This window comes from Carassius auratus, chromosome 45 (assembly GCF_003368295.1).
Source record: "Carassius auratus strain Wakin chromosome 45, ASM336829v1, whole genome shotgun sequence".
In the NCBI taxonomy this organism is placed as follows: domain Eukaryota; kingdom Metazoa; phylum Chordata; class Actinopteri; order Cypriniformes; family Cyprinidae; genus Carassius; species Carassius auratus.
The window spans coordinates 6,349,221-6,372,302 of NC_039287.1; the positions used below are offsets into that span (position 1 = coordinate 6,349,221).

Genomic DNA, 23,082 nt, shown 5'->3' on the forward strand with positions numbered 1-23,082 from the left:
TAGTGCGGCATGTCAGACAGAAGTGTGTTTGCTTGTGGGTAAGTCACAGCTCTCTCCCATGAGCCTCTGCTGTCCGCCATATGGAGATGATGAACTTGGGCTGTCCTTGTGCTCTGGTTTCTTTTTCTGTCTTTCGTCTCCTTTCTTCTTTTTTGCTATTTCATAGCCTTCCTTTAATCTACTTTTCTAGTGGTTCTGATATGTACTGGTTATGTGATTTAGCTTGTATATTGTTTAAATCTCTCTCTCTTGCTCTTTCTGTGGCAGATTAACTTCCAATCTGTTCACCTGTGTTAAGTCCACTGCACTTAATGCACTCAACAGCTCTCTCTGTGTGTGTGTGTGTGTGTGTGTGTGTGTGTGTGAGAGATTAGTCCTTCACACATTGCCATCATAGAAAGGTGCAGTTCATTAGGCTACCACAGTTCACTGCCAGAACACACACACAGGTTTGCAACACAGGATTGTGAGGAACGCCTCGTTTAAGGTCTCAGAACTCAGTGAGACTAAATTTCCTCTGTGTTCATCATAACAGTCACACCGTCTCTAGAGCCCTCACGTCACTACAGACATTTTGTTTTAAGGTATTGATTGAGTCCCAATTTGCTTGGTAAATGCTTTAAAATCAAGCAGCAACCTCCCACTCTCTCTCTGAAGCCAACAAGGAAGTGACTTAAGCTGTAATTCATCGACTGGCCACTTGAGGCCGGCTGCAAAAGGGAGTCAATCCCTTAGACTCTACATGTTAAAATGCACCACATTACAGCATAAAAAACTTGTTTACAGCATGGTTCAAAAAATTATTTTGGTCTATATAGCTAATTTTGTCCTTCATGACAACTGTGAGGGGAGGATTTTTTTTTTTTTTTTACTTATCCGTTTAAACTATATTAAGCCTTAAAGTTCTGAATAAGGGCGTGGCCACTTGAGTGTCCGGTGGATTGCTGCTGCTGTCACCACGGTCGAGCTAAGTGGGTGTGGCTTCAGCAACCACGTCCCGCCTTTTTGCCCATATTCGATTATCTGGAAGTGATGCACAGTGATGCGCTGCCGAGATGGCGCTCTTCAGGAATCTACAGGCGACGTCACAGACACTACGTCCATGTTTTATGCAGTATATATTTAAAATATATACTTTTAGTTAGTTTATCAGAAATTGGCAGTTGCCACATTATAAAATTGCATCTTCATATGCCACAGACCTTCTTGTCAGATACCGTTTGTGTTGTGTCAGTGCTTGCCATGTTTTATTTTATAAGTCTGATCATGTTAAGTGAATTTATGGCACGAACAAAGGAGATCTCTGAGGACCTTAGAAAAAAATAGTTGTTATTGCTCATGGAAAAGGTTAGTAAACCATCTGTAAAGAGTTTAGACTCCACAAATCCACAGTTAGACAGATTGTGTACAAATGGAGGAAATTCAAGACTATTATTACCCTCCCCAGGAGTGCCCCACCAACAAATATCACTCCAAAAACAAGATGTGTGATAGTCCACAAGGTTGCAAAGGATCCCAGGATAACTTCTAAGCAACTAAAGGCCTTTCTCACATTGGCTAATGTTAGTTTTCATGAGTCCACCATCAGGACAACACCAAACAACCATGGTTGCAAGAAGTAAGCCACTGCTCTCCAAAAAGAACATTGCTGCCCTTCTACAGTTTGCTAAAGATAATATGGACAAGCCAGAGGAATGTGGACTAATGAGACCAAAATAGAACTTTTTGGTTTAAATTAAAGTTCTATGTTTGAAGAGCGGAAAACACTGCATTCCAGCATACCTTATCCCATCTGTGAAACATGGTGGTAGTATCATGGTTTGGGCCTGTTTTGCTGCTTCTGTGCCAGGTTGGCTTGCCATCATTGATGGAACAATGAATTCTGAATTATACCAGGAAAATATCATCTGTCTGAGAACTGAATCCCAAGAGAAAGTGGGTCATGCTGAAAGCCAACGATCCCAAGCACACGAGATGTTCTACCAAAGAATGTTTAAAGAACAAAATTGAATGTTTTGTAATAGCGGAGTCAAAGTACGACCTTAATCCAATTGAAATTGTGGAAGGACCTGAAGCAAACAGAAATCCCAGATTTTAAGTGGTTTTGTACTGAAGAATGGGCTAAAATTCCTACAAGCGGTTGAGCAGGACTGATCAGCAGTTACAAGGAACTTTCAGCTGCAATTATTGATGGAAAATGGGGTCATACCAGATACTGAAAGATTTTGGCACTCACAGATATGTAACACTAGATAATTTTGCTCCATAAATAAATGACAAAGAATATATTTTGTCTCATTTGTTTGACTGGATTTTCGTTGTCAACTTTCAGGACTTGAAAATCTGATGATCTTTTGGGTCATATTTTTGCAGAAATATAGACAATTCACAAACTTTCAAGCAGTACTGCATATGAATGTGTGTTTAATAATATCTGTACATACTACAGTCTGTCATGTGACCTACACATGTCAGCTGTGTCTCCTGTGGCCTCCTGAGATGTAAAATGTCCATGAGATGGGCATGTTAGAATCTTGCCTGAAGTAATCCAGGGACTACTGATTATGAGTACTGTGAATTTGGACATTTTACTTATTTTATGTATTGTTTTTCACCTGTACATATTGTAGTGATGTAGGTATATTCAGACACATGGACGGTGTGATTTCTTGCTTATTTAATGTCGTCTCTGGCTCTGCTGCATTAAAGTCTGCATAAAATCATTTAATTAATTTCAAACACACACACTCACAGCGACTGTTTTTCCCCTTGTGGGAAGAGAGATATTTTTGGAAATCAGTAAAAAGTCTCCCTCCGTCTTTCTCTCCCTGCTCGAGTCTGATTTTGCGTGTCAATAACAACTTCACATCCTGCACTGGTCGCGTGAATCTTGCGCTGAAGCGATGCGAATCTGGGAAATGCATCCGTCTTTCTGTCCTTTGTCTTCTTCACCTCATAATGGCCTTTAATGTCCGCTGTCTTCTGCAGTCAGGCCTTTTCCGGTTATTCCTCTGGGGCCTTTAGTTAGCTTCTGCCTGGACACGTCGCTCCGAGGCTCAGGCTTCCGCCCAAACAAGTCACACACGCTGAGGGGGTGTGGGGCGGACCCTAGGTTACCCATTATCTGTCCTGTCGAGAGATTCAAAAGCTGTGAGTGAGTCTTTGTCCTTTGTGGGAGTGGACAGGGTGTGAACATACACACACAAGCAGAGAACAATGTCTTTTCTATATTTAGGGATTTCAAGTGTTTTGAGGCTGTAACTCATCCTGTCATGCAGTTGTCTGATGGTAGTGTTGGGTTTTTGGGGTTTTATCTGTGTTGTTTGTGTGACACGTGCATGGTGCGGTTTGAAAATGTAGGCACAAGTGCTTTCGAGGGGAGCTGGGAGAACGAGAACAAGAGAAGAGGAGAACCGAGGGCGAAGTGATACAACTGTTTGTTTAGCCACAGCTGTTGCTTTTCTTCACCTAGCACACTTACACACAATGAAATATTGTTCTGTGACGGTCAGATTCAGAGGGGGAAAAACACAAAAAGATTGAAGAGTGAAATTATAATGAGGGCTCTCGGAGCTGGAGTACATAACAGATGTTTCAGAACAGTCAGCTGCATAGCAGTGCTTTAACACACACCCTTTGTCCTGGTGACCTCTGAGAGAACAAACAGATTTGGGTCACTGAGAGTCTGCGTTCCTCTTCACTGAACTACATTTGTCGGGGATTTCGCAAGTTGTGGAGACGACAAGATCCATACGTCCTGAGGAAACCCTTCACTTCAAAAAGATCTCATTGAAAACACAAGGACAGTTATGCAATGCCAAGTTCAATTTCATGTAAAATGGTATCTAGATCACTTGTTTGTTTGTTTTTGTCCACACATAGTGTAAAACATATTGTTAACTTCAGTGAAAGGCCAGTGAAAGTCTTGGCAGGCAAGTAAAAATTTTAACAACTAACCCATCTGGGCCAGTAGGAAGTTTGCGTTGAGCACCTAGTGCTAAAATATGCAATTTCTGTGCCACTAGCATGTTTATATATTGCTATTGATGGCAATAGTTAACTGTTAAGTTACACTTTAGCATGCTGCTAAGCTAACTGTGTTTTACAGTGTTTAAATAATTCGATTAAATTATCCAATGAACCACTTTTTTTATCAGTACTTTTCAGAGTTCTGTGTTTTTGTTTTTAGTTTATTTCTCTTGGACATACGTCATCTTGGATTGTAAAGTTTGTAACCTTTTGAAAGCGCTTTGACGTAGGCAGGTTTTGGAACGGATAAACTCTGTTTTAGACTAGCTCTTCTCTGGGTATTGTTTCTGTGATTGTGTCGAGTGTGTGTTTGCTCAGGTTCTAGCATGCCTCTCGTCTCTCCCTCAAAACCCTGAGGGCCAACTGGAATTATCTGAAGGGAGAGATGGAAAGAATCAGAAAGAAATCAAGAGGAAGTAAGTCAAGGAACAAATGAAAGCGTGAGGAGCAATGAAAGGACAGGAGTGAAGTGTACGTGATTGATTTATATGCCGCAAGTGTGCCGTTTTGGTCTCATCTTCACCCCAGCTGCGAGAAATCTTTCTGTGACAGAGGGATTGGGAAAAGAGACGTGGAGTGAAAATATGATGATGACTCATGGAATTAATGTTGTTTAAAAATACCGTTGAGTTCTGCAGAGGGAGTGTCAGTGACACACATGTGTTCTCATAGGAAATACTGCAGAGTAATCTAGTGTTTTTCTGATGCCAGCTTTTTAGAAGTCTGTACCGGTAAAATAGACTTTCTTTTCTTTTTTTAATGTTTGATTAACATTTAGACAGATTGCCTATGTGCTCTAATGCGTTAATACTCACCAAGACATAATTCGGTGTAATTCGGGGTCGCGTGCTGTCTGAAATGTGTTTTTGTATACACACATTTGATGTGTCCGTCAGTGCTCTTAATAGCGCTTTTAACATCAATCAAGTCCCAGACTTTATATTCTCATTCCTGCATGTTCCTTTCAAACCTGAAACCAAAACGTCAGCTGCAAGAGCGGTTTGTCAGAAAGTGGGGCAATGCAATCCTCTGGCCATGTGTTTATCTGAAGCCTCTACTGATTTCCTCCTAATCATACTCGGCTGGTGGACGGCTTCACAGAGCAGCTTGATGGTTTATTAGGCTGAGGGCCAGTAATGGGGTCCATATGCCAACCCTGTCCTGAGAGTGGGATAGTGTTGTCTGTTTTGGACAACTCTTGCAGAAGGTTGTAAACTGATCCGGTGATGCGACCTGTGACCTCTGACATGTCACTTAACTGCTGAGTGAGACGTGCTGCAGAGTATTGATCAGTAGATCAATATTCAGTAATGCAGTCAAAGTAATCTGAAGGGTCAGGACTTCCTTTACACGCCCGTTGTATTGATTTCTAAACACATATAAGTGCTTTTAATACTCCTAGTCGTCTGTGTTTGTTTGAATACGTATACAATTTTGTGAGGTAGGGCTGCACGATTATGACAAATCATTGTCAATTATTCCATTGAATTTGTAATTGCGTTTATTATGTATACACACATATATATATATATATACATATACATATACATATATATATATATATATATATATATATATATATATATATATATATATATATATATTCGCAGTATATAAACATTTATATTCCTTTTACATCGGCGCTACTAAATACTAGAGCCCGACCGATATATCGGCCGGCCGATATTATCGGCCGATATGAGCTTATTGCATTTAAATCGGCATCGGCGTTTATAACGGCCGATGGAACATGAGAAACGGAGTCTCATGCTTTACTCATGTTATGAGTGTTGCATAGTTTACCCACCAGAGGGAGCTCTGCAGCTCCAGAGTTGACAACAGCGCCAGAAATCCACTAGCGAAGAAAGCGATCAGCCAAGCCAGCCACGGAGATTTTTTTTCTGTTTTGACGGTGAGTCTGTCGTTCTTCATGTGAAATGATTTAGTTCATACACTGTATATACAATGATGTGGTAGTTCTAGCTAACGGTCCTATCATTATCACTTATAAATATTCTGTAACATCACTTACAGCCGCTTAATGCATTGCTATATTAGAATCTATATATTAGATTAGCCACGGAGCTAATACCATGTTTATCAGTGGAAGTGTGCGAACGTTAATAAGATGTCAAACTATAACGTTATCGTTTAACTTATTCTAAATATATCTGCAGTGTTTCCCACATAATGACCGGGTAACTGTGGCAGGGGGGCAATGACTAGAAGTTATGTTCAGCGTGCCTCGAAAAAACAACAGCTGTTATGTTATTGAATGAATTCATTAAAAATAGGTCATTGCACTTACATCAAATCACGATATTGACGAATATCTGTAAGTATTAAGACGGAATAGTCTGTTTAAATATGAATCCTGCATGTTCTGCGTGTCTCTGTTAATGAGTGGTGCAGAAGCGCCTCTTCATTCATTAAACACACGTAAGCGCATTAAGCTCGCGGTGAATTCAGCGTCCGCTGTCTCACTAAATAATCACGTGAACACATGAACAACATCTCCAGAACTGCTCTGACAGTCACTTCATGAGCATTTGACCGTTTGATTTAAGTAAAAGCAGCATCACATCACACACACAGAACTGTAAATGTACGCCAACCCGTCAAAATAAAAGTCCAGTTAAAGGCTGTTGTTCAGCAGAATGTACAAAAGCCTATCATAGACTCGATTACTAAAATATTCGATATTTACAGCCTTATGTTATTCTAACGCTAATATAGCTTCCTTTTTAGCAGGCCCCTTAAATGCTTGCTATTAACTTGATTGAAGGTGGTTCTTCTCAAAATTGACAGCGGTGTGTTCATGACACTAACGTTAACCATTCAACAGTAGGTGGGTCAGAAATGATTAACCAGAGGGGACATGTAAATAAATGTGAGCTGAACAAGCGCTTTTTTTATTTTATTTATTTTTATTTTTTACAGATTGTTTCAAAGCAGCTTTAAAGACATAACAGGAAAATGTTGTAATATTGTTAAATAGAAGTAGGTAATAGGTAATACCTATTGGTTGACAAATAAAAAATATATATATTTCTCATTTTTGCCTATGTAGGAGATCCCTGTTTATTATCATTCTAATTCTAATGATGACACGAGTAATGATACATGGTGATATTATTAATACACATGCTTATTCTTTCTCTGTCTCTTTCTGCCCTACAGATGGCTGAAAAAGGTGAATGCTGTAGCAGCAAAGTGTGGGACTACTTCTGCAAATACTTTAACTTTAGTATTATAATTTATTTACAGAACACACACAGACTGTTAAAACCAGCTTCAACTGGAAGAAAGTAAAAGTGTTAAATGTTTAAAATCAGACTGTTTTTTTGACCATTAAAAAATATATACTTTTGATGTGCAATTGTTTAGTCATTGAGACTATAATCTAAGGCTTTTTTTTTTTTTACATAATCTCTTCTGGAAAATGGTTTATACAGCCCACATACATAGAACAGGCAGATATTTTGCTATTGAATGTTGTGTAAGTGCAGTATATAGGAAATGGGTCTAATATCCAGTTTATTTTCAAAATCAAAATATCGGCTTATAAATCGGCTCTTTTCGAGTTAATATCGGCATCGGCATCGGCCCCCAAAAAACCATATCGGTCGGGCTCTACTAAATACTGATATCGGCCGATGCCGATTTATTAAAAAATGACAAATATCGGTGACGATATATCGGTCGACCTCTAATAAATAAATAAATAAATATATATATATATATATATTTATATGTATGTATATGTAATGATAGTGTGTTTTTTTTTTTTTTGTAAAATGCTCATAAAGTGACTTTCAGAGCAGTCATTCCCCTTTATAGCATAAAAAATGTGTTAAAACTAGCTGGAATACTTTATTTCCATTTATAGCATTCATTTTTAATAATTAAAAAAAAAGCTTATCTAGATGAAGTTGTTGGCACCATGCACTAATCATTTATCTTTGTGGACCACTATAGTTGAATAGTTGACCATCCTAACCAGTCCTCAGTCAAGTGTGTGTGTGTGTGTGTGTGTATTTGGTCCCAGTGTGAGCGTCTGTGGTTTGCTGTGGTGTGATTTAAAATTGTGGTGTAATGATGTCAGTTAATTAATGCCACAGATTTTCTGCTTATCTGATCTGCTCCATGCCCAAAACCACAGCTATAGACACCAACACAAGATAACAAACTCAGCCGTTTCCTCTAGTGCCGCCCTGCTGTTTATTGAAGAGAGTGAATGTGTGCTCATGACCGTGTGTCAGTCATTATTACTATAACCCTTTTCCTATTGCTGCCGGTCGGCACAGCAGCTGCTGCTTCCTCTCAGAATCTTTTGCATCCTGTGGAGTTTCCTGCTGGCTCCTGAACCGCACTCATAGAGAGGCAGGAATGGGGCATTCGGCCAAGCAAGTGTATTAAATCATGCAGGGCGCAGAGAAAAACTAAAGGCATGCTGGATAGGGGAGTGGAAGAGAGAGAGAGGAAAGAAAGAGGGGAAAGAAACCATGCAAGCAGTGGATCTAGTCTTAGGCCAACTGATCTCATCCCATGGGGGTCTTCAATCATCACTCTCGCACACACACACTCACTGCCTGCTGCTGCCCACTAGGGCTGTAGAAATGGCTGAAAAACTAAATTCAAATTTTGCAATTAAATATTATCAAAATTCGAATTATATTCAAATTTTAAAATGCATAATTTCAGTTATGGTGAAGAAAAGCTTTTGGCTTCTCTTCTGAGGCCACAAGAGGGCGCATCGAGTAAAATGTTACTGATGCACGTTTACTCCAAAGCACTGGCATACATGACACATGACTGTGGAAAAAAAGCATAAGATTAAAAATAATTTTTATAAACAAATTTTTTAGCCCTGTCTGGCCTGTTTTAAGCTCTGGCTCGCACTGGCACGACAGTGGAAACACGGCTAATGATGAGACAGAAGTGGTACTGCTTGTCGAGCTCGTCCGTCTTCTGAAAGCTGTACAGATGAGGCTGTGTGTGAGACAGAAGAAAACACAGAATGTGAAGTAAACCCGGGGCAGGCCTTAGAGCTGTCTCCTTAAAGGTACAATTTGTAAGATATTTGCAGTAAAATATCCAAAAACCACTAGGCTAGTGTTATATAATTTTATCCAGCTTATTACTAACAATATCTGTAATGTTTTCAACTACTTGTAAATCATGAGAAAATTTCCATTCTAAACTGTGACACGGGGCAGTGCAGTCGCCCATCAATGACGTTTGTTACCCTTTGTTACCGCCTTGACTGACTTAGAAACCACATGACAACAGTGTCGTGGACAAATGCGGAAGTAGCTTCGTTACAAACTTTAACTAGAAAGAGATGCCAATCTCGCTTGTGTTACTCGACAGGAGAGTTGTTTTGATTCGTATTGTTACCAAAAATGTATGCTATTATAATCGATCAACAAGATTATTATTATGGGGCATAGATGCCAAACGCGGGGCATCGCATCTCTAGACCCGCACAAGGACGAGTCTGATCCCTAGTCTGATCGCATCTATGCGTTGACTTTGTATGTTATCTACTCACGCAAATCGTTGAACTCGCGTTAAATCCATGATTTATCTTTCCATCTTATTGATGTCCGTCAGCGGTTGGGTAGAAGACAACAAATCCCATCATTCCACGCTCCGTAGCGTCATCAAACCACGCAATTATTATTGTTTTGGTATTGTGCCCTCTAGTGGCAGGTCCTACATCCTGTACCTTTAACGCATGCCTAAATTTTGAATGCGTGGATTTTTTTTTTAATTCGACAAATTTTCGAAATTCGCATTTTTTTTGACTGCTGACTCTGTCAACCTCCAGCACACGCACACTTATTGATCTTTACAAAAAAGGACAGTGAGCACAGGCTACTGTAATCTTTTCTTCTTTCTTTTTTCATGTGACAGGATGCACATTTAACTGAATGTAATTCAAAACTTCAACTGCTGTAAGTTTGAATTCTTTTCATTTTGTCCCCTCATATATACATTTATTGTATATTTTGTGGTGCTGCATTGAAAACTTAAACTTTAATGTCAGTTGTTAAGTTTGCTGTTCAAAAGTTTGGGGTCAGATATAAATCGGTCTTTTTTTGTTGTGTCAAATCTGACACTACAGGAATAATGTTTTAATGAAGAAATTCAAATTGTTTTATTGATGAATTTTTTTTTTTATGATTATTTTAGCCTAAATACATTGAATAATGTAATGAACATCCCATACCTGTTATACTGTATGTGCCGCACACTGTATGTAGTAAGCGCTGTGTTCCTCCTCAACCGGACGACCTGTAAACACACGCAGACACAGAACAAGCCTATCATCAGCCATCAGCATCACACTCGACTCGATTTGTCAAATTCCTCTGCTTCTGATCAGCACTTTGCCACGGAGTGTACTGTGACCTTGGCTTTTTATAGTCTGTCTCTCTTTGGATGATAATTAGAGTGCTGACAGGCTGGCTGTTTCTCAAGTCCTTTTTACACACACACACACACACACACACACACACACACACACACACACACACACACACACACACACACACACACACACACACACACAATCTGCTGTTAAACAAGCTACCTGCTACTGTCTCTTCAGGACAAGCATCAACTTCCTTTTCCTCCAAAATTGCAGGCAGTATTGTGTTTTATGTGCAGTAGCTGTTGGACCCGTCGCTCTATTTCTGTCTCTCCTAACATCCTTAACTTCAAGCCTGTGTTACCACAGAATTCTGGCAGTAACTGTTTGCTTTCCTTCAGACAGACAGCCACATGCAGACATACACAAACTGCTTGACTCATCCGTCTGATATTAATCAGGCCTGTGAGATGCTTCAGTGCAGCATGTATTTCATTGTCATTTCAAGCCTGAACGGTTGTCATTTGATTTCACTTCAAGGCACATGCAGGCACAGCGCATGTTTCTCACAGACTGTCTAAAGTAAGACACACTCGATCACACACAACTGGATGTCAAAAACTCTTAGCATTGACTTGAAAGCCATTCAGTTGGGCTGCACTTAATCTCTTGACTACTGATTGGTGAAGAGGTTACACATTTAGAGCTGCATGATTAGTCAAAATAAAATCAAAATCATACCAAGGGTTGCAGTTTAATTAAATGCACTGTGGGTTTTAGAAAGAAGAGCAGCATTTACACGTGAGCAGGTCATGATCCTGTCTTTTCAGCGACTCGAGCGAGCCCGGTTTGCAGTAAATGCTGTTCTGCATGTTCTGGGTTGCTTATACCATGCATTTGGGAACGTAAGATGCACCAACTATCATCACAAATTTGTAATTAGAAGCGTTTATGAACTGGCTGTTGTCAAAAAAAAAAAAAAAAAGAGAAGCTTTAAGAGCTCTCTGTGGTTTTCCGAACAAGCTTGATGGTTTAACATTTAAAAATAAAGAAATGAGACTGCCATAACTGTTTAGTATTGAAATTGTGTATATATAGTTGTATAGTTGTACTGTAAAATGGCATATATATATATATATATATATATATATATTTATATATTTATATATTTATTCATTTAATTTTTAATTGATTTTATTTATTTCAATTTACTTTGGTAATTTATTTTGTGACTCGTAGGACTAATAATAATAATAATAATAATAATTTTATTTGATAAAAATTATTTGATAAAAACAATTTAATGATTTTAATAAATTATAACAATAATCTTCTAAATTATAATTATTATTATAATTCTCTGTCTCTCGGTCTCTCTCTCTTTCTCTCTCTCTCTCTCTATATATATATTTATGCATGTAGATAGATAAATAGATAGATGTTATTGGGTGGTCTCTTGATCGACCCTGTGATAGTGATTGCACACTTTTACACGTTCACACTGGCTCACGTAGTGGGAGGGACACATTATGCCTTATTGCTAGTTCATTTATTATTATTTGAACTATGATGTTTGGTCTGTTGCAGTATTGTCTGTTCCTTGCGTTTCTGATGCAGTATGTTGATATTTCCCTGTGTTTGTGCTTAGCTGCCATTGTTCTCTGTTAGAGACGTGCTTACATAAACGTATAGTTATTATTCTTACACAGAGACTGTACAGTAACACACTTGTTCTTATTCATTTGTTCTCACTGGACCACAAAAGATCATATTTTCCGTTTTAACGCTCTTCTCTTATCGTCTCCCGCAGGGCTTATTCCATAGGGTTTTTTTCTTTTTCTTTCTCTCTGAATGTCAAATGAAATCTGGATGAATAGGACTGCGAGGGGCCCCGGAGCAAACTCCCATTCATTTCCGATGCGGTCATTTTTGACTGCAAACAGTATGAGCATGCCTTTTTTTTTTCAGGACCATTTAACTTCTTAAAATTATGTCCAAGATTTCTTTTTTTGATTGCGTTTGACAAGTGCCAAAACCTTTACTGAGTTCCTACCATTGAGATACCTTAAGAAAAAAAAAAAAAACGTGCACACACACATATATTAAAAGCAAAAACTATAAGCAGCTGAAAGCTTAATGAAGACATTTTATGGGACACATCAAGGAGGAACCCATGTAAATGAAGGTTGAAAACTGAGCTGTTCAGCTGCTTGAGCTCGTTCCTTCAGACTCAGTGTGTCTGTCCCGTTACACAGTTTTTTTTCGGCAGGTTGCAACAAGACAGCGACACCTCCCACGCTCTTTCTCATCCGGATCCATCCCTCGCTCGATTCCAGCCTCCGCCGTGCCTCGGAGCGTCTTTCAACAACCTCCGAGATCTCACACATGAATCATTCCCGTCACACCGTCACGCTCCCCACGCAAACATTCTCTCGTAAGACAGACAGACGCATGTGAAGGTGATCTGTGTTGCCCTTCTGACAGCTGCAGTGGTTATGAATATGCACACGCATCTTTACCTTCAACTGAGCATGACGCATGAGGTCGTCAGTCATGGAGCCACGATTGCCTGTACATTCATAGTCTTCACATGCAGTTTAACACTCCTGGTCATCTTTCTACAGATTAAAACAGAGCAAAATAGATTAACTTGTCACTCATAATCCTACAAATCCACCACTCGTTATGTTTATTATATATTTCAGCAAATCCGATTGTGGTCAGCTACTAAGAGTATATTAGTTTTAGATTCCCTTAAGGTATTTTGCCATGTTTCAATCCATTCTTTAGAAGGTCTCACAGATTTCTTCTTAAAATTGACTTAAACATGGTGAAATATGTGAAATTAGTTGCCTTAAACTTTAAATTATTAATTATTATTAACAGTATGTACTATAGTCTTGTGCAGTTGGTGCCCTGTAAGCTTTTTCAGTTAAAAAAAAAAAGTATTTAAACGTTAATCTGTTAATTATAATGAATAATTAAAAGCTGTGTTAATAATGCATATGCATATTCATACTGAATAATTCATTAAACAATAATAATAAATCATTAAGCTATATGTATACTACAGAAAAGTCTGTCATGTTCAGCGAAGCTGCCTTTATTTGACTAAAAATACAGTAAAAACAGAAATATTGTGAAATATTATTACAATTTTAGATTATTCGTTCTCTATTTTAACATTTTAAAGTGTCATTTACTCCTGTGATGTAAAGCTGGATTTTCTTCATCATTACTTCAGAAATCATTGTAACGTGCTGATCTGCTGCTCAAGAAATACTTCTGATTATTATCCATGTTGAAACACTTGTGCTGCTAAACAATTTTGTTTTGTTTTTGGTGAATAGAAATTTCAGATAATATTGTTGTAACAGTTAATACTTTCTGAATAAAAGTATGCATTTCTTTCATATAGAAAGTAATCTTTTGGACAGAAATGTATATTAATAAGTGAGCTCTGTGGGGGCGAAGGTTTCGTGTGGGCCTGTATCTGAGAACGTTTTGGGCTCTTTCTGTGGAGTCATCCTCTTATTGCCATGGTAACATCATGGAAACAAAACTGATAGAGAATCGAATATTTATTGTCTGTAAAAAAATTCTTTTTTTTGGATGCTTTTTGGATTATCCTCTTGCTAGTCAGGTGACATGGCGCTTTGCTTTGAGATCTGTGGGTTATCTCTCTAAACCATTGAAGCAGGTCTCATTTCTGCATGTTTGAGACGTGCCAGAGTAAATGGTTTCAGTTCAGCTTTCGCTCTATAGACTGAGGAAGCTTGTTCTCCTTGATGTGCAGTGAATGTTTTGCTGGCTTCAGCCGTGTGATGTTTTTAAAGCCTATTTCCACGTACGTCAGGGAAAGAAAGCATGACATCCTGCTCTGCATCTGGCTCGTCCCACCGTGTGTGTGTAGTGTCCGAAACAATCCTCTGGAGACTGACCTGAGACTGAACTCTCTGAAACTTCAGCCCCATGGCAGCTGCTGTTGTGTCCAGTGCTGTACAACACCACCTAGTGCCTTTTTCATTGATGCACCGTTCATCTGTCAGGTTTCTGAGTGTTTCTCTTGAGAGAGACTTTCACCCTCCACTAACAATATCCAACACCGTTCATATCCTCATGTCAGTTACGTACTGTGTTACGTACTGTCTGCTGAGGAGCATAAAAGAAGATAGTTTGAGAAATGTTGTATACAAGTCAATAGTAACCAAAACTAATATTATTCTCGTTCTTCAGTATATTAGTTATATAAGTTTGTAATGACAGGAGCATGAGTAAATGATGACGAATATTCATTTCAACTAATGGAATAGTTGAAATGACAATTATAGCTTGATTGATAATGACGTGAATAATAATAATAAATCAAAAACATCCTGTTCACAAGTGATATTTACCTTAATTTGTAAGCATTAGTTAGTTTGGTCATGTCAGTATTTTAGTTAGTTTATTAAGTTAGTTTTGTTTAGTTCATCATTTTTCACCTTTTATATCAAGTTAATAGTTAGTTTAGGTTTATTTAATTTTTTTTTTTTTTTTTTTTAGACCATCGTTTCAAATGTGTAATTATGAATATTCTTTGCGTTTAATGGATTACTGGGTGCAAGGGTAAAACATTAAAATGTTAACGTTTGAAAAGTACCAGAAATAAACAAAACCATGTTTTACATATAAATAAGACTAAACTTAGAAAACATGTTTAAAAAAAAGAAAAAAGAAACCACAACCCCTGACTAGCTGAAAACTCCATATAGACTCGTCCAGTCATGAGATAAAAGATATGTTCGGTTGGTAACGTGTTTTCTTCTCTTGATCTTTCTCCCAGCAGGTTTCGTTCAGTGGAGGGTTTGAGTGCAGCGGAGGACGCAGTGGAGCCGTCACCATGTGCATTTGACAAGTAACCGGTGACTAATCTGTGTGTGTCTGATCTCTTGTGCTGAAATCTTTTGCCAAACAAAAGCATTTGTGCTGCTGTTATTTGCTGTATTTGTGTGTGATGACTGAATACGAGTTGTGAATAGCATGAGTCTGCAGTTTGGCAGTGCTGTAAAGTCAGTTAAACTCTCCGCAACACCTGTTACACACACACACACACTAATGGCTCCGTAGCACCTGTTCACTCTCCAAACACACACACACATGCTGTCATTGTCAGTCCCATTACTGTCTGAACACCTGCTTTTGCTTCAGTGTAACTAAATGTTGACGCAGTGTTTTAATAGTGAGGCCAACAGTCGTGCTGTGCACGTTGTTCTGTGGAAGTGATGTACACTTTTATCACTTCACTAAAACTTGACTTGACCCGAGTCGTCTCAGAGCATTATAAATCTGTTTTCCATCCAAAATCCCCGGCCGAAACGACTCTGAGAGGCTCGAAGATGAGGATTTGCTGATGTACTTGACTGGAAAGCATTGCTAAAACATTTCTTAAGCCGCTGTAAATCCACAGTCAGGAGCTTCATACAAATAAAGAGCAGAAACTATCTTTTCCAAGCACTGAAGTGGGGGTATTATAGTTTTGGGCAGGTTTATGGAGCCCTAACAAGCTGTTTTAGAAAACACTGTAGTCTTACCAGTTTTGTGCATTTAGGAATCGCCAGGTCCAGCTCTGAATGAGTGTGTGTGTGTGTGTGTGTGTGTGTGTGTGTGTGTGCAGGGGGCCATACAGGCGAGCTGATGAGGATGACGATGGTGAGTGAGCTCTTACCATAGTGTCTGATGGTTTGGTAATAATGGACGTCCTCAATGGCCAGCTCGGCATCTCCACCTTCACGACCCCGGCCTCAGAGGTCAGGAAACACACACATGAAACACCCTGCATGTTTTATACCGTAATCAAATGAGAAGTTTCCATCTGTCGTTGTGTCCTCCAGAGGAGCAGCAGCTCAGAGTCCCTCAGTGAGAAGGGTCCCTCGGAGCTCAAGAGTTTCGACGCTGTGGTGTTCGACGTGCTGAAGGTCACGCCAGAGGAATATGCAGTAAGTCAAACTGTGTGCGTTTGTGTTTTGTGTCCGCACTTTTTTCCCTTTTTATTCTCCTAGATTATGCAGACATATTGAATGGAGGAATAACGTTTTTTCCTTATTTTCTTGCCCATGGCTGATCACATGCATGTTTTTACAACACAGGAAGTTTTTTTTTTTCTTTACTGAATTTGTAATGCAAATCATTTATAAATCTGTTGTCACCAGAAGAAGCTTAAAGCTCTTTGTGCTGTTTCTCATCAGTATAAAACCTCAGGGGTCACCAAACTCAGTCCTTGAGGGCCCGTGTCCAGAGAGTTTAGCTCCAACCCTAATCAAACTAATCAAGCTCTTACTAGGCATAACTAGAAACTTCCACACAGGTGTGTTGAAGCTAAACTCTGCAGCACACTGGTCCTCCTGGTGACTTCTGGTTTATTTTACCGTTTAATGCAAAGAAATGAAGACAGCCATAAATACTGGTATTGTAAATTAGCTGTAAATTACTGTTTTTATATTGTTGTTGTCGTTATAGTTATAAAAAAATATATTACTATTGCAATAATACAAACCCGATTCCAAAAAAGTTGGGACACTGTACAAATTGTGGGTAAAAAAAGGAATGGAATAATTTACAAATCTCATAAACTTATATTTTATTCACAATAGAATATACATAACATATCAAATGTTGAAAGTGAGACATTTTGGAATGTCATGCCAAATATTGTCGCATTTTGGATTTCATTAGAGCTACACATTCCAAAAAAGTTGGGACAGGAAGCAATAAGAGGCGGGGAAATTTAAATGTACATATAAGGAACTCCTGGAGGACCGATTTGCAATTCATTAGGGCAAATGGCAACATGATTGTGTATAAAAGAGCCTCTCAGAGTGGCAGTGTCTCTCAGAAGTCAAGATGGGCAGAGGATCACCAATTCCCCCAATGCTGTGGTGAAAAATACTGGAGCAATATCAGAAAAGGAGTTTCTCAGAGAAACATTGCAAAGAGTTTGAAGTTATGATCATCTACAGTGTATAATATCATCCAAAGATTCAGAGAATCTGTATCAATATCTGTGTGTAAGGGTCAAGGCTGGAAAACCATACTGGATGCCAGTGATTTTCAGGCCCATAGACGGCACTGCGTCACATACAGGAATGATACTGTAATGAAAATCACAACATGGGCTCAGGAATACTTCCAGAAAACATTGTCAGTGAACACAATCCACCGTGCCATTTGCCGTTGCCAGCTAAAGCTCTATAGGTCAAAAAGAAGTCATATCTAAACATTATCCAGAAGCGCAGGTGTTTTCTCTGGGACAAGGCTCATTTGACTTTGACTGTGGCAAAGTGAAAACTGTTCTGTGGTCAGACAAATCAAAATTTTAAGTTCTTTTCGGAAAACTGGGTCTCCATGTCATCTGGACTAAAGAGGACAAGGACAACCCAAGTTGTTGTCACCACTCAGTTCAGAAGCCTGCATCTCTGATGGTATGGGGTTGCATGAGTGTGTGTGGCATGGGGAGCTTACACATCTGGAAAGGCACCATCAATGCTGAAAGGTATATCCAAGTTCTAGAACAACATATGCTCCCATCCAGACGTCATCTCTTTCGGGGAAGACCTTGCATTTTCTAACATGACAATGCCAGACCACAGACTGCATCAATTACAACATCATTACTGCATAGAAGAAGGATCCGTTTAGTGAAATGGCCAACCTGCAGTCCAGATCTTTCACCAAAAGAAAACATTTGGCGAATCATAAAGTGCAAGATGTGACAAAGAAGACCTAAGACAGTTGAGCAACTTGAGAAGCCTGTATCACACAAGGATGGGACAACATTCCTACTCCTGAACTTGAACAACTTGTCTCCTCAGTCCCCAGACGTTTGCAGACTGTTAACAAAAGAAGAGGGGATGCCACACAGTGGTAAACATGGCCTTGTTCCAACTTTTTTGAGATGTGTTGATGCCATGAAACTTATTTTTCCCTTAAAATTATACATTTTCCAGTTAAACATTATATGTGTCATCTATGTTGTATTCTGAATAAAATATTGAAATTTTAAACTTCCACATCATTGCATTCTATTTTTATTCACAATTTGTAAGTGTCCTAACTTTTTTGAATCCGGTTTGTACTATTGTGCTGTAAAATAAGTAATAATGATAATAATAACAATAATAATTTGTATTTGTTATTATGAATAAATAACATTTATTTTACAATACAGTGATATTATTTCCAATTAATATTTATTTACTGATTTGTAAAATGTAATAATTTAAATGAGTAAAATATTTTTTTTTTATAATTATAATATTTATTATTATTATTATTATTATTATTATTATTATTAGAAATGGTAATAACAGTAGTAGTATTATTATTATTTTTTTGCAGTGCAATATTACCACAATATTTTTTATAATGCTATTATTGTTATTATTATTATATATTATATAGTCATAGTGAAGGTGGAAGAACTGTTTTTCTTTTTTGTCCTTCACTGCTCAGGCGCCTGAACAACTTACTGGTTTAAAAAGACATGATGAAGAGTTAATAACGACACCATTTTCTTTTCTTTTTCTTTTTTTTTTTTGGTAAATTATTCACCTCAGGTTGTCCAAACACAAATAGACACCACCAGATATGATTTTTGATCTAATCACTGAATCTAGGGCTGCACAATTAATAAAATTTCTAATCACAATTACAGTTATGGATGCCACAATTACGTAATCATTCAAAGCAGCAATTAATCGTTCAGAGTCCACTTAAGTTATTCTGCACGCTTAAGATAAGCTTTTTTCATTCTACATCTTATCTTAAGGGTTTTTCCATTGTTGTAGTTATAATATAAAATTGTAATACCATTCATATTTTTACTTTTTTATCATTTAAAGAAGAAACCAATAAGATGTACATTTGACATTTGAGGCTTAATACTATAGAGAAGCACTAAAGGTTTTTCAGGTAGAGTGTTTTCAGTTTGTTTTCATATAAAAATACTTCATGCAGTTGTATCAAACAATGGTGTAAACATCATTCAATGTAAATTGTAATATTGTAATTAATACAAATTAATAAAAAATTACAATTTCAAGGAAATAATCGACAATTATGATTGCCGTGCAGCCCTAACTGAATGCCTCCCAAACAATATGATGAAGGGTCTCAGTAAAGTCCTTGATGATAGAAACTACATAAGAGACGAAGGAGGGTGACCTTCGACAAAAATCTTCCCGTCTCTTGTGACTTGTAGCAATGGCTCTGGTAGCAGGTGTAAATGCAGCCAAAGAAACCTTAGGAAAGCACATGAGATATGAGCACACAGACAGAGAGAGAGAGTAGTAAATAGTTGAGTACAGTTTGAGTAATAATGAATGATTATTTGGCAGACGGTTGTGCAGGCAGCGACGCTCTCTAGGGTTTAAATTAAACACTAGAATCTGAGCAGGGCTATCAAGATCTCTTCTCTCCGCTGATACAAGGACTGTGTTTCAAACCAAAGTCTCCTCTGAACTTGAGGAAAAGATACACAGCTGCTTGATGACTCATACGTGCTTTAATTCAGTTCAATTCAATTCAAGTTCATTTGTATAGCGCTTTTTACGATAAACAGTTGCTGAGCAGCTTTACAGAAGATGAAGTTTCTACAGTATTTAGCAGTAGCTTATCAGTGGTGACTGTCAGTTTATGTACACAAGGCACAGATGTACATTAGTTACTATCAGCTTTATATAATGAAACACCTGAGCTTCTATGAAAGGCAAATGCCCAAAGCCAAGAAAAGCTTCTATTAGAAGTGGAAACAGTGTAAAATTATATATAGTGTCACCAGGGGACGCTCTCTGTTTGCCTGATTGAATGCGCTGACCTGATTCAGCACATGCCTGCCTGTAAGTGTCTTTATCTGGGCTACAGAGTATCTTTCTGCACTTTATTTATTTATGGCCCAATCCATTAACCTATATACAGTACACCATCCCAGTCTCAGTCTCAAGTCTGTGCTGAAGTGTGTTTTATTTATGCACACTCATACTCTCCGCGGTGACCCCACATGTACAACATTCACGCATCTGTGGAAAATGTCTTGTGAATGACATCTGAGCAGTGGACAAAAGGTGATATATTATTCATGTGTCTGTTAGCGAGTGTGTAGACCATTCACACGCTCTCACGTGAGGGTGGATAGTGAAGTCGACAAAGAGTCTTGTTTCAAATAAGCCCATAGATACAGAAACTCTCCTGTTTTAAATGCTCACCTCAAAGATGACCTCTGCAGCACCTCTAGTAAAAAACAGTACAAAAGAAATTCCTAAGTGAGATATTTCCTCTTAAAAAATTCAGAATAAGTGCCAATAGTGTCTTCCATCATGTGACAATGATGAAGTTGTGTTTTGTGTGCTGATCTGTCATCTGTGCTGTCCTGCAGGGTCAGATCACTCTCATGGATGCTCCGGTCTTCAAAGCCATCCAACCTGAGGTAAGTCTGTTGTTCATTATAGCACTGTGCTAACTTATACAGTACACAGGCCAAATGTTACACTTTCCAGTTGCAGCGGAATAAAGAAAATTTGCTGTACATAAAAAAAAAAAATTATATATATATATATATATATATATATAGCATGTATAGTATAGGAGTTGTTGTTTTTTATGCATGTGTGTGTATATAAAAACATTGAAAAGGCCATGTATGATATGTATATTTTAATTGTATTATTTATTTTAGTGCTGGGCAACAATTAATCCCGAATGATCATGTCCAAAATAAAAGTTTTTGTTTATATGGTATATGTGTGTGTACTGTGTATATTTTTTAGGAATATATAAATACACACACACATATGGTATATTTTTTGAAAATATTATTATATATATTTATATTTATGTAATTTATATTATATATAAATGTTTAATATATAAACATAATATACTGTTTTTTCCTTAAAAACATGCATGTGTGTATTTATATATACATGATAAATATGCACAGTACACACACATCAATTATGTAAACAAAAACGTTTATTTTGGATGCGATTATTCGCAATTAATCGTTTCCCAGCACTAATTTATTTATTTCTAAATACATTTGCTCTCCTACAATTAGTCAATTCCCGATGGACAAAATCATGGAAAAAAACCCTTTTTTCTCTCTCTTTTAGTGCAGAATGTTTATTTTGGTCAGGATTTTATGAAGTTTGGGTTTCTTTGGTTAAACCAGTTTAGATGCTTTGTGTGATTCCCGTGTGACTGACTCACAGCGCTGTCTCTGACTGAGAGGTCATATTCACATGGTCACCCATACACAGTGTGTTTAATTTGGTGAAACCAGCCTCTGGTGACAAAATATCTTTAGACCTGGTTTATGTGTGGTCAGTGCTGTTTCCCAGCAGAGGGCAGTAAGAGCACAGTGAAATATTCCTGTTCTTTAGGCCCTTCATCTGGAGCTTTCATTGGACGGAGTAAAACACACGCACACACACGCACACCAGATAAGTTTTACACTGAAATCATTTTTTTTCTTAACATTTCATTACGGCAGAAGCATTATTTCACTGACACCTTTATACTCAAGATGAGTCGGCCTCAGCCTAAAAAAAAAATTGCTTCTGCCACAAAAATATAATTCTATTATCTTATAATAATTTTGCTTCAAATACGTTTGCCTTGGTGGATAAATAGATTGTTTACCCGAAAATAAAAACAGTCATCATATTTACTCACCCTCATATGTATCAAACATGTATGACTTTGTTCTGTGAACATAAAAGAAGATACTTAAAATATTTGTTTGTTTTGTTTTGTGTTTTGCTTTTTGTGTTATGTGTTTTTTTTTTTAATGCAAAATAAAGCAGACCAAAGAGGTTTGATTATCAACATTCTACAAACTATCTTACTAAAATGATGAGGAGTAAATGATGACATATTTGGGTGAACTATCCTGTTGAATGTGAAGAATATTACACATGTGAGGGGATAAATCTCAGACCTGGCGACCGAACTTTAGAGGCAATACGTCTGTAGAAGAAAGCCACAGCTGTATAGAGTACCAAATAAACGACTGTGGTTATTTTGCTTATTGACACCTGGGCCTCGGTCTCCACTCACTGCCTCCATGTTGTCCTCCCTCTCTCTCTCTCTCTCTCTCTCTGCTCTCTGAATGATTTATTAGCGCAGGCATGTTTTATCCACCGTCTGTGAGGTTGGGCTTTCAGCCACACAGACTGTGATTTATAAAGCATTTGATGAGGCTACCACACATTGAATACTAATGTAGCGTTTGGGGCTTTTTATTTCTGACTCTATAAGAGACGACTGAGGGGGAACTAAATGTTATGTGATTTATTTAATGCATTTGTGCAAAATGATTGTGTCTGGCTTAGATGTTTTAGTCATTATTTGTGGTAATTACAGTAAATTGTGTGATTAGGTCTACCGTTTTCTGTCGTTGAATGGTTTGATTGATTATGCAGCGGAGTTTCTTGGCAGCAGTTTTTTGGATGCTTTCTTGGAGAGGAAAGGGTGAAACGGCTGGTCGGAAAAATGAGGGTCTGGCTCTCTGGAAGACAATACAGAACTAACCTCGACTTTCAAAATGTCTGGGATTGATTTAGCCAACATGCGTAGCAGTCGACAAATGATGTGTATAGATGAAGGGTCTTCTGGATCCGATCTGGCTTTCGGTCTCGTTT

General features: G+C 38.0%; 1 protein-coding gene across 10 annotated transcripts in view; it reads left to right on the forward strand.

The window, feature by feature from the left end:
* Positions 1-23,082, forward strand: part of LOC113063038 (ras-specific guanine nucleotide-releasing factor RalGPS2-like) — a 90,297-nt gene that overhangs the window by 12,874 nt on the left and 54,341 nt on the right. For 4 of the 10 annotated variants that reach the window (XM_026233180.1, XM_026233170.1, XM_026233179.1 and 1 more), the window contains exons 2-5: positions 15,234-15,309; positions 16,062-16,194; positions 16,279-16,383; positions 20,817-20,867. In XM_026233180.1, coding sequence (XP_026088965.1) covers positions 16,138-16,194; positions 16,279-16,383; positions 20,817-20,867 — 213 coding nt within the window. In that variant the 5' untranslated portion in view covers positions 15,234-15,309; positions 16,062-16,137. Of the gene's footprint in view, positions 1-15,230; positions 15,321-16,061; positions 16,195-16,278; positions 16,384-20,816; positions 20,868-23,082 lie in introns of all 10 variants that reach the window. The other 6 variants (XM_026233173.1, XM_026233175.1, XM_026233176.1 and 3 more) reach the window with 5 other exon arrangements.